The sequence below is a fragment of the Rhinatrema bivittatum genome, unplaced genomic scaffold, assembly GCF_901001135.1.
Source record: "Rhinatrema bivittatum unplaced genomic scaffold, aRhiBiv1.1, whole genome shotgun sequence".
NCBI classification, from domain to species: Eukaryota; Metazoa; Chordata; class Amphibia; order Gymnophiona; family Rhinatrematidae; genus Rhinatrema; species Rhinatrema bivittatum.
Window position 1 is genome coordinate 53,766 of NW_021820281.1, and position 12,770 is coordinate 66,535.

A 12,770-nucleotide genomic window follows, 5' to 3' on the forward strand; every position below is an offset into this window, starting at 1 on the left:
TGGTCTGACCCAGTATGGCATATTCTTATGTTCTTATGTAAAAACAAGAGCTGCCCATACAATCCTTGTCACTGACAAATATTAAAACCCATAAAAGAACATATTTCTCCATTTCTTGCAAAAGTAGTTAACCTATCGCTCAGCACCGGCTCTTTCCCTGCCATGCTGAAGCAGACCTCCATCCTCTCTGTTCCCAAAAAGAAAACTGCTGATCCGTCAGACTCTACAAACTATCGTCCAATTGCCTCGATGCCCTCAATTGCAAAAAATCACTGAATTACTATTGCTCCATCAGCTCTCTGAATACCTCAGTGAAATAACCTCCTACATCCAAATCAACATGGATTCTGTAAGGGACACAGCACTGAGTTCCGTACTTTACCCCTCTGATTTTCGGACATTTCTACAGGCCCTTGTGTTAACCAGAATAAACTACTGTATTTCTCTCTACCTCAGACTTCCCAATATCGCTATTTGCCCTCTCCAACTAACTCAAAATGTAGCTACCCATCTAATCCTAATACCTCTCACAGAGAGTACATTACCCCAATCCTTCAATAACTTCACTTGTACCAGGCCATTATCAGATTCAATATAAAGTTCTTTCCATAATTCATAACTTAATTTATAACCCATCTAATGCTTGGCTTTGTTCTGTCCTGAGAGTATACATTTTCTGTATAACTCACAAAGATGACAGGAATTTTCTCCAGAAAACATGAAAAGGATGCAATACTTCGATTCAAAACAAGTCACAGTTAAAAATATGAAACTTATTGAACGTACATTTACTTGATAAATATTGATTTTTGTACTTGGTCAATTTTATATTTGCATTCAGTTTATTTTTTTTAACAGCAAGAAAAGTGAAAGGTTTTCAATAAAAATATATATTTTTTTGCATAGTCAGGGATGTGAATCTTTTTGAAAAATGATGCAAATTTTGGATATAATTGGGAGAGTTTTTTGAAAATCTGCCACCGGAAACCAGGCAGTACGTGAATACTATACAGCATGGTAGGACCTTGCCCTGAGGAGATGAAAGTTTGGAAGAAAGGGTGAAAATGACAGAGGAGATGCAGGAGGGACCTGGCAGGGCTGCAGCAGCCAGAGGGGGAAGGAGTGGAGAGGAGACATTGAGGAGGGCAGATCAGAAGTCGTTGCTATGAGATGGCACTTGGTGAAAGAGAAAAAGAGACTTCTAAACTTTCCTGGCAACTCAGGCCCAGAGCAGCAAAGTTCCCCTAATTGTTTGTGAGTTTTTTTAATTTCCCAGACGGACAGAGCACAGTTTTCTCTCCAGGTCCCTTTCATAAACCATTTAAGACACCCAAGGTGCCCCAGCCTGATCCACAGTGGAGGAGAGGAGGCAGCGCTGCAGGACAGGTAAGGAGAAACCCAGCAATCCTGTAACGTTTCACTTTAATGCCTTCTGTGAGCTGCGCTCTCTCATCAGATACAATTTACAGTTTTATTCTGAAGCTTCCACCCGGCTCAGACCCTCCCAGCCAAGGGCAGCCTAGAGAGATCACCCCAGTGTCCTTTTTCCTACTAAATATATGTAACCTATTATTACACAACCAAAAAAGCTTCTAAGGTTTAATTCTCTGCTCTGTCTCTGGATATGACCCTGGGTGAGTGACTTTATCTCCCTGTGCCTCAGATCTAATCCCAGGCTCTGTTAGACAGTGGTCGTGACCCTGAGAGAATGACTTTATCCTCCTGTGCCTGAGATCTAATCCCTGGCTCTAGTAGACTGTGTAAGTGACCTTGAGAGAGTGACTTTATGCCCTGTCCCTCAGCTGTAATCCCCGGGTCTGGAAGTAAAGGTATTTGACCCTGGGTGAGGATTTTATCCCATGTGTCTCAGTTCTAATCATTGGCTCTGGCAGACTGTGTATGTGAACCTGGATGAATGACTTTATGCCCCTGTGTCTTACCTCTAATCCTCAGCTCTATCAGACTGTGTATGTAACCCTGTGTGAGTGACTTTATTTCCCTGTATTTCAGATCTAATCCCTGGCTCCAGCAGATTGTGTATGTGATCTTGGATGAGTGACTTTATCCCCTTGTGTCTCAGCTATAATCCCCGGCTCTGGCAGACTGTGTGTGTGACCCTGGGTGAGTGAATTTATTTCCCTGTATTTCAGCTCTAAACTCTGGCTCTGTGTGTGTGACCCTGGGTGAGTGACTTTATCTCCTGTGCCTCAGTTCTATTCACCAGCTTGGTCATTGTGAGTCTGGGGGAGTCATTTTATTTCCTTGTGCTGCTCTAATCCCGGCTCTGTCATTGTCTCTCTGTGAGTGAACTCAGGGGTACTCACTTTACCTCCCTGTGCCTCAGATCTAATCCCCAGTTTTATCACTGACTCTTTGAGTGACTTTGCAGGAGTCACTTTTTCTCCCTGTACTTCAGTTCTAATCCCCAGCTCCACCACTGCCTTTCTCTCTCTATCCCTTAGATTCAATTTTTAAACCCTTTTCATACTGAGACAGAATGGGATGAGACTTTTGGTAACAGAGTCCTTTCTCTGAACAGTCTCCTCCTGCTGCAGTGAAAAGCTAATGCCCTGCCAGTGTGTTTATTGTTCCACCACAAATAAGAGAACTCAGAAACTTTCTCAAGTTATGTCAATATTCAATTTCCCATATTTATTCACGAAACATACATTTCTTAAAAGATCCTATCTAGACAATAATTCCTCTCTAGCACACTCATCCTTCCATACATCTATCATACACACCCATAAAAACAACATATTATAATGTGAATTCCATCCCCACAAATTTGATTACAATTCAAATAACAATGTAACATAGATTTTACAATATTATATAAATATAATTAATATTATTATATAACAATGCATTGGTTTGGAAATATCTATGTTTTCATTTGCTTATGTCACCACATCTAGGCTTTTCTTTGAATTCTCTCAATCACAGCGACATCGTCCATGGGACCTATCCGACAAGGCCTCCTTGTTTCGCCCACTCATCTGGGCTTCATCAGGGATTTTATCGTCACCAATGCCTCTAATTCATTCTGTATTAAATAAAGCCTCATGTGAATATCACAAAAACCCATTTTTTATTATTTATTTTGTATGTTATTTATGTAATGTGAACCCTTAAAACTAACCCCTAAGACACCTCCTTAAAACATAGAATGGATCTACCTCTGCACAACATGAAATCGTTATTCACCACTTGACAAACATTCATCTCCGAAACTGTGTTCAAGTCTACTTTCATCCATATGATTTCCAAAACGTAGTTGAGAACAATTTCACATATATAACATCGCTAAATCTGGAAGCGAACCCTGCAACCAAAAAAGATAGCGAATCATAGCATCTAACAACAGTTTCAAAACCACAGCTTAACAAACCTGGAACAGGACGCTCAACCAACTACCCACATACTCACATTTCCTCCGGAACTGATGACATCACGTACAACGGCATGATGTAAAACTATCACCTTGAGGCGAATCCTTTATACCTTCCAATTAGAAACTAATTGGAAGGTAGACCATACGGTCTATAAGATCACGAATTATTGAGCATAAAAGCAGGATTAGGATGGTGAAAATTAATGCCCCATTGGTGAAACACTGGATAGAGGCCAAACACGAAGTTGAACAGTTACGATTTTTCATTATCAAACGAATTACTTTACAGCGGGGAGGTGACCTGTCTGCAATCTTGAGGAGAGTAGAGCAGAGATTTATCTTTGATTGGCAAACTAGTGCGCCCCATGGACTAAATGGTCCAATTGAATGGCAGGCATTTCTATGAGGGGTTTGCTTGGGTCCTTATGAGTTGTCTTTGAAGTAATTTTTTGCGGGTTAAGGAATGAGAATTGTTTTACAGGTGGGATCAGTTAGTTTCTAATTGGAAGGTATAAAGGATTCGCCTCAAGGTGATAGTTTTACATCATGCCGTTGTACGTGATGTCATCAGTTCCGGAGGAAATGTGAGTATGTGGGTAGTTGGTTGAGCGTCCTGTTCCAGGTTTGTTAAGCTGTGGTTTTGAAACTGTTGTTAGATGCTATGATTCGCTATCTTTTTTGGTTGCAGGGTTCGCTTCCAGATTTAGCGATGTTATATATGTGAAATTGTTCTCAACTACGTTTTGGAAATCATATGGATGAAAGTAGACTTGAACACAGTTTCGGAGATGAATGTTTGTCAAGTGGTGAATAACGATTTCATGTTGTGCAGAGGTAGATCCATTCTATGTTTTAAGGAGGTGTCTTAGGGGTTAGTTTTAAGGGTTCACATTACATAAATAACATACAAAATAAATAATAAAAAATGGGTTTTTGTGATATTCACATGAGGCTTTATTTAATACAGAATGAATTAGAGGCATTGGTGACGATAAAATCCCTGATGAAGCCCAGATGAGTGGGCGAAACAAGGAGGCCTTGTCGGATAGGTCCCATGGACGATGTCGCTGTGATTGAGAGAATTCAAAGAAAAGCCTAGATGTGGTGACATAAGCAAATGAAAACATAGATATTTCCAAACCAATGCATTGTTATATAATAATATTAATTATATTTATATAATATTGTAAAATCTATGTTACATTGTTATTTGAATTGTAATCAAATTTGTGGGGATGGAATTCACATTATAATATGTTGTTTTTATGGGTGTGTATGATAGATGTATGGAAGGATGAGTGTGCTAGAGAGGAATTATTGTCTAGATAGGATCTTTTAAGAAATGTATGTTTCGTGAATAAATATGGGAAATTGAATATTGACATAACTTGAGAAAGTTTCTGAGTTCTCTTATTTGTGGTGGAACTACTTGGTTAAGAGAACTGGTAGTTTAACAGTGCCCTCGGTGTAGTGTACCTTAGTGTGTTTATTGTGACAGGATGAAGTGCAGATCAGTGACTTTCACTGCTGGTTACACATGGCAGCATCTGTTAAGTTGAATTACATTTGTACTTAAAATACACTTCATTCCTTATTTGTTCTTAAACTCCTAGGATAAGAGCTATGAACTCCCAATGAATTTGGAAAATATGACAATGGTGAGAGAATTCCTTATTCTGGGACTTTCTGATAATCCCCAGCTGCAGGTTCCCCTCTTCCTCGTCTTCCTGCTCATCTACCTGATCACCCTGCTGGGGAACCTTGTGATTATCACAGTGATCTGTGCTGACCCCCGCCTGCACACCCCCATGTACTTCTTCCTCAGTAACCTCTCTCTCACAGACATCTGCTACACCTCCACCATCACCCCAATACTGCTGAGAATATTTCTCACAGGGGATAAGACCATTTCTTATGTTGGGTGCTTTCTGCAGCTCTATTTCTTCATCAGTTTTGGCAGTGCTGAAGTCTTTATCCTTGCTGTCATGGCTTACGACCGCTATGCTGCAGTCTGTGATCCCTTGCGCTATTCCCTCATTATGAATCACAGAGTCTGTGTCCTGCTGACAGCTGCTTCCTGGATCCTCAGTTTTCTAACATCTGAGATGATCACAACTTCTGTCACCCGCCTTTCATTCTGTGCCTCTAATGTGATCAATCATTTCTTCTGTGACCTCATGCCACTGTTAAAGCTTTCCTGTACTGAGACGTCCATCGCAGAAACTGTATTGTTTGTTATAATTGTATTGATACCAGCACCTGCCTTCCTAGTGACTCTCATATCGTACATCTACATCATCTCAGCCATCCTGAGGATCTGCTCTGCAGAGGGGAAGCGTAAAGCTTTCAACACCTGCTCCTCTCACCTCACTGTTGTCTCTGTGTATTATTTGCCAGCATTTTGCATTTATCTGAGACCCAACTCAACATACTCCCAGGAGCAGGGTAAAGTCATCTCTTTGGTCTACACTACTGTCACTCCCATGCTGAACCCCATCATTTACAGTCTGAGGAACAAGGAGGTAAAAAATGCATTGAGGAAAGTCATGGGGAGGTAGCTTATGGGAGCTTATGGGACCAGTAGTGTATAAATCACAGCAGGTTTCTAGGCACAGCAGGGCTTGAGATGAGTCTCACATTCAATCTCCCGATTCAGTCATCTAGGACTGCACATGTGGCAGAAGCAGCAGTCACAGTCCCCTGAAGGGAGAGAGTTAAGAACATAAGATATGCCACACTGGGTCAGACCAAGGTCCAACACCAAGTGACCAGAGTGACCGGCCCACCGGGGGATGCCCAATCCCCCGATAGGACAATATGCCCCTGCCCTTCTCTGTACCTTCTCCAGTGGAGCTATATCCTTTTTGAGATGCAGTGACCAGAATTGTACACAGTATTCATGGTGTGGTCTCACCATGGAGCGATAGAGGCATTATGACATTTTCTGTTTTATTCACCATTTCCTTTCTAATAATTCCTAATATTCTGTTCACTTTTTTTGACTGCCGCAGCACACTGAGCCGACAATTTCAATGCATTATCCACTATGACGCCTAGATCTCTTTCCTGGGTGGTAACTCCTAATATGGAACCTAATATCATGTAACTAAAGCAAGGGTTATTTTTCCCTATATGCATCACTTTGCACTTGTCCACATTAAATTTCATCTGCCAATTGGATGCCCAATCTTCCAGTCTCACGATGCCTCCGGCAGTTTCTCACAATCCACTTGAGATTTAACTACTCTGCATAATTTTTGGTCATCTGAAAATTTGATCACCTCACTGATCATACCCTTTCCAGATCATTTATAAATATATTGAAAAGTATGGGTCCCAGTACAGATACCTGAGGCACTCCACTGTTTACTTTTTTCTACTGTGAAAACAGACCAATTAATCCTGTCTTTTAACCTGTTTGTAATCCACGAAAGGACATAGCTTCCTAATTTATTACTTTTTAGTTTTCTTAGAAGCCTCTCATGCGGGACTTTGTCGAACGCTTTCTGAAAATCCAAATATACCACATCTACCGGTTCACCTTTGTGCATATGTTTATTCACCCCATCAATAACATGTAGGAGATTTGTGAGACAAGTCTTCCTGGTGTTACATTGGCCATCTTCCAGTCTTCAGGTAGAATGGATGATTTTAATATTAGGTTACAAATTAATTGGTATGTGTCTGGAATTTCATTTTTTAATTATTTCAGAACCTTGAGGTACTACTCTTCAGTGTGTCAATCAGGCCTACCACATCTTCTAGGTTCACCGTGATTTGGTTCAATCTATCTGAATCATTACCCATGAAAACCTTCTCCGGTACAGGTACCTCCCCAACATTTTCTTCAGTAAACACTGAAGCAAAGAAATTATTTAATCTTTCCACAATGGCCTTATCTTGTCTAAATGTCTCTTTATCCCCTCGATCATCTAACTGTCCAACAGACTCCCTTGCAGGATTTCTGTTTTGGAAATATTTTAAAAAAGTTTTTATTGTGAGTTTTTGCCTATATGACCAACTTCAAATTCTTTCTTAGCCTGTCTTATCAATGTCTTATATTTAATTTGCCATTGCTTATGTTTTACCCTATTTTCTTCTGATGTATCCTTCATTTTTGAATGAAGATCTTTTGGCTAAAATAGCCTCTTTCACCTAACTTTTTAATGATGCTGGTAATCATTTTGCCTTCTTTCCACCTTTCTTAATGTGTGGAATACATCTGGACTGTGCTTCTAGGATGGTATTTTTTAACAATGTCCACACCTTTTGCACACTTTTTACCATTGTAGTTGCACCTTTCAGTTTCTTTTTTAACTAATTTTCTCATTTTATCAAAGTTTCCCTTTTGAAAGTTTAATGCTAGAGCCATAGATTTACTTACTGTCCCCCTTCCAGTTATTAATTCAAATTTGATCATATTATGATCCCTATTGCCAAGCAGCCCAACCACCATTAACTTTCTCATGAAATTCTGAGCTCTACTGAGAATTAGATCTAAAATCGGTCCTTCTCTCATCAGTTCCTGAACCACCCGCTCCATAAAACTGTCATTTATTTCATCCAGGAAATTTATCTCTCTAGCATGTCCTGAGGTTTCACTTACCCAGTCAATATTGGGTTAATTGAAATCTTTATCAAAAATACGTTGTATCACAAATATTTGTTTTTTATGGTATTGGTGCTATGGTTTTTTCATATTAATATTTCTACACAATTCATTTATGAATTTGAGACCTTCATAACACCCACGGTACTATAAGTTTGCATTTGTGTTTCACACCATTGCGGGTCCTTTTTAATCATAGGTCCATTAGTCCAGCTTTTGCAAAGAGATTTTTTAAAACCTTTTTATGTTTTTCTTAAAAACTCAAACTTAAAGTTACTTAGGTCGCTGTTCTGTGGACAAATAGACATGTTTATTATTGGTTAATTGAAATCTCCCATTATTACTGCACTACCAATTTGGTTAGCTTCCCTAACTTCTCTTAGCATTTCACTGTCTGTCTCACCATCTTGGCCAGGTAGACGGTAGTATACTCCTATCACTATACTGTTCCCCAACTCGCAAGGGATTTCAACCCATAAAGACTCAATTGTGCATTTAGTCTCAAGTATGATTTTTATCCTGTTGGACTCTATGCCATCCCGGACATAAAGCATCACCCCACTCCAAGATGCTTCTCTCTGTCATTGTGATATAATTTGTACCCCGGTATAGCACTGTCCCATTGGTTATCCTCTTTCCACCATGTCTCTGAGCTGCCAATTAAGTCTATGTCATCATTCACTGCTATGCACTCTAATTCTCCCATCTTAGACTACTGGCATCAGCATACAAACATTTACAAAGTGTGTTTTTTGCTTGTATTTCCATTCTACTTTTTAATTGAGAGGGATAAATTTGAATCTTTTAGCTCAGGGGAGTTTTTAGTTATAGTCACTTGGATTACATTTCTTATTATTGGAATCTCTCTGTTGGGATGCCCTAACTCTAATACATTATTATTATCCTTCAAAGATATCTTCATCCAAACCATGTGCTGCTGAGCAACTGGCAGCTTTCCCCTTTGATTTAGTTTATAAATTGCTCTATCTCCTTTTTAAAGGCTAGTGCCAGCACCCTGGATCCACTCTGGATAAGTTGGAGCCATCCCTTTGGAAAAGACTCCCCCTTCCCCAAAAGGTTCTCCTATTCTTTACAAAATTGAATCCCTCTTCCTTGCACCATCGTCTCATCCATGCATAGAGACTGGAAGTCTGCCTGCCTCTGGGGGCCTGCACATGGAACAGGAAGCATTTTAGAGAATGCTACCCTGGAGGTTCTGGATTTCAGCTTTCTACTTAAGAGCCTAAATTTGGCTTCCATAATCTCCCTCCCACATTTTCCTATGTTGTTGATACCCACATGTACCATGACAGCTAACTCAAGGGTGATTGCTCAGGGGTGACAGCGCTCATGAGCTGACCCAGGTTGGTACCTCTTATGTCTTTATGTCACAATCTCAAGTAACATTAATTGTACAGAAAATGTGGAATCCAAAACCCGTTGGGTTCTGTCTGTAGCTGATGGCATCAGGCATATAGTGAACTGGTGTCTTATAATATCTTGTCTGCACACCTTTTAAATGATTAAGTGGTTTGATAAAATTCCCTATAAACATATAAATTAATATGAATCAGATCAGCATTGGGCAAACCATTGAAGAAAGATGATATTGGTGGATCTGGTGAGATGTTTAGACTCTGGAGAAGGACTAATCCTGGGATTTCAGCTGATCACTGTATTAGGGGTTGGGAAGGAAGATTTTATTAATGCTCATTGCTTTATACTCCCCTGGATTTTTACATTGGGAGGGGCGGTCAGACAACTGGAAGAAGATTGGGCTCATCAGAAGTCTGGTCATCTTTCAGTCTACCTGGTTGTGTAAATATGTTTCTCTAATCCTGTTATGTATTTTCTATTTTCTCTGGTGATTTGTTCTTAATAAAGCTCTTTGTATATGTCCTCTGTGCACACTTACTATGTACGTCCCTTGTACACTATTTACCAAACATCTGTCCACTGGAGATTTCTATATACCATAGCAATGTAGAGATATTCACTAATTTGGGACACTGCTAAGTATAGACAGGATCCTTTCTGGAGTGTAATGCTTGTGGACCCTTGTGTTGTGGCATGGTTGATGCAGTCTTAGTGGCAAACCTCCTAGACCCACACCAAGAGCTGATGAATGCGCCCTAGGCTGGGATAAGACTGGACCTTCACCTATATCAACCTGTTCCCTTCTGGTTGAGTCCTTGAGTTCTAGGGGTCAGAAGGACTTAGCTGAGAGTCAGAATAAGAGAGTCCAGGGTCGGGCCAAGGTCAGGGCAGGCAGCAAGTAAGGCATAGTTGAGATCCGATGCAGAGGTCAGTGGCAGGTGGCAAGTGATGGACCAAGACAAGGCAAGGCTGAAGGCAAGACAGGATGGATGGACTGGAAAGAACAAGGAAGGCTGGATGAGGCAAGGTAGGCTGGAACACTGGAACAAGGCAGGATCAGGAACGTTAGAGCAACACGCACTGTAGAAAACAGGAGGACCTTTGCTGAGGCAATGTGTTGCTGTGAGTCCATGTTTAAATAGCTCGGAAGGGCAGTTATCTTCAGGAGGCACCGAGAGTTCCCATGTACGGCCTTCACAAGGCATGAGTGTGCACTTGTAAGCATCTAGGGGGCCTGGCAGCAACAACATTGTGATGGTGTCATGTACCGTGAAGAACTTCTTTGGCATGTTGGTATGGCATGGAAACCATGAGACTGCTTTGGGGTGCATAATGCTGGTCGCAGGATGATCCCATGAACAGTGAATGTTACATGGAGAGAGCAAGGTAAAAGTGACTCTTAAATGTAAAATTTCTTGTATCCCTCTAGGAGATTGTATGACACAATCCTGTCCATGCAGCACTTTAAAGGTTGCAGTACTGGGAGGTGTGAGCAGGCACTATTCAGGGAGGTAATATTTATACAGAATGCATATTGGGTGTCTGCATGCACACTTTTTTTTCAGTAGTGAGAACAAGCTTCTAGTACTTACACCAGGTGCACTATGCAACAAATTCAACTCTATTTCTTGCAAGCTGATACCTAGATTTATCAAAATGCTACATTTATAGCAGAAATAGCACCTGCGATAAAAAGGAGCATGGCTATGCTAATTTTCCTGCTCCCGCATCTCATTGGTAATTCCGTAAGGTGCGATAAATTTATCACACCAATGCTAATTTTTGCTTTGTGCCCCGATAAATCCACCATGGAGGTGTTGCATCGAAAAGGTTTTAATGTAAGAGAGAGAGAGAAAGAGAGAGAGGCCCAATATGTCACTTTATACCACTGTAAGAGGAAGTATTTTTAACTCGGGTGGGGTTTGGGGGGTGGGGTACAATTTTTGGAGGGTTACATACACAGTAGGTGTTTACTGAAGAGGATGTTGGGGAGGATGTTGGGGAGGTACCTGTACTGGAAAAGGTTTTCATGGGTAATGACTCAGATAGACTGAACCAAATCACAGTGAACCTAGAAGATGTGGTAGACCTGATTGACAAACTAAAGAGTAGTAAATCACCTGGACCGGATGGTATATACCCCCAGAGTCTGAAGGAACTAAAAAATGAAATTTCAGACCTATTAGTAAAAATTTGTAACCTATCATTAAAATCATCCATTGTACCTGAAGAATGGAGGATAGCTAATGTAACCCCAATATTTAAAAAGGGCTCCAGGGGTGATCTGGGAAACTATAGATTGGTTAGCCTGACTTCAGTGGCAGGAAAAATAGTGGAAAGTGTTCTAAACATCAAAATCACAGAACATATAGAAAGACATGGTTTAATGGAACAAAGTCAGCATGGCTTTACCCAAGGGAAGTCTTGCCTCACAAATCTGCTTCACTTTTTTGAAGGAGTTAATAAACATGTGGATAAAGGTAAACCAGTCGTAGTGTACTTGGATTTTCAGAAGGTGTTTGACAAAGTTCCTCATGAGAGGCTTCTAGGAAAAGTAAAAAGTCATGGGATAGGTTGTGAAGTCCTTTCGTGGATTATAAACTGGCTAAAAGACAGGAAACAGAGAGTAGGATTAAATGGACAATTTTCTCAGTGGAAGGAAGTGGGCAGTGGAGTGTCTCAGGGATCTGTATTGGGACCCTTACTTTTCAATATATTTATAAATGATCTGGAAAGAAATATGACAAGTGAGGTAATCAAATTGCAGATGATACAAAATTGTTCAGAGTAGTTAAATCACAAGCAGATTGTGATAAATTGCAGGAAGACTTTGTGAGGCTAGAAAATTGGGCATCAAAATGGCAGACGCAATTTAATGTGGACAAGTGCAAGGTGATGCATATAGGGAAAAATAACCCATGTTATAGTTACACAATGTTAAGTTCCATATTAGGTGCTACTACCCAAGAAAGAAATCTAGGCATCATAGTGGATAACACATTGAAATCGTTGGTTCAGTGTGCTGTGGCAGTCAAAAAAGCAAACAGAATGTTGGGAATTATTAGAAAGGGAATGGTGAATAGAACGGAAAATGTCATAATGCCTCTGTATCGCTCCATGGTGAGACCGCACCTTGAATACTGTGTACAGTTCTGGTTGCCGCATCTCAAAAAAGATATAATTGCGATGGAGAATGGTACAGAGAAGGGCTACCAAAATGATAAGGGGAATGGAACAGCTCCCCTATGAGGAAAGACTAAAGAGGTTAGGACTTTTCAGCTGGAGAAGAGATGGCTGAGGGGGGATATGTTAGAGGTGTTTAAAAAATGAGTGCTTTAGAATGGATAGATGTGAATCGGTTTTTTATTCTTTCGGATAATAGAAAGACTA

At 40.4% G+C, this 12,770-nt stretch overlaps 1 protein-coding gene across 1 annotated transcript; it reads left to right on the forward strand.

The window, feature by feature from the left end:
- Positions 1-5,028: 5,028 nt before the first annotated feature.
- Positions 5,029-5,952, forward strand: LOC115081345 (olfactory receptor 5B12-like). Its single transcript, XM_029585827.1, has one exon. The coding sequence runs from the start codon at positions 5,029-5,031 to the stop codon at positions 5,950-5,952; it is 924 nt and encodes a 307-aa protein (XP_029441687.1).
- Positions 5,953-12,770: the final 6,818 nt, after the last annotated feature.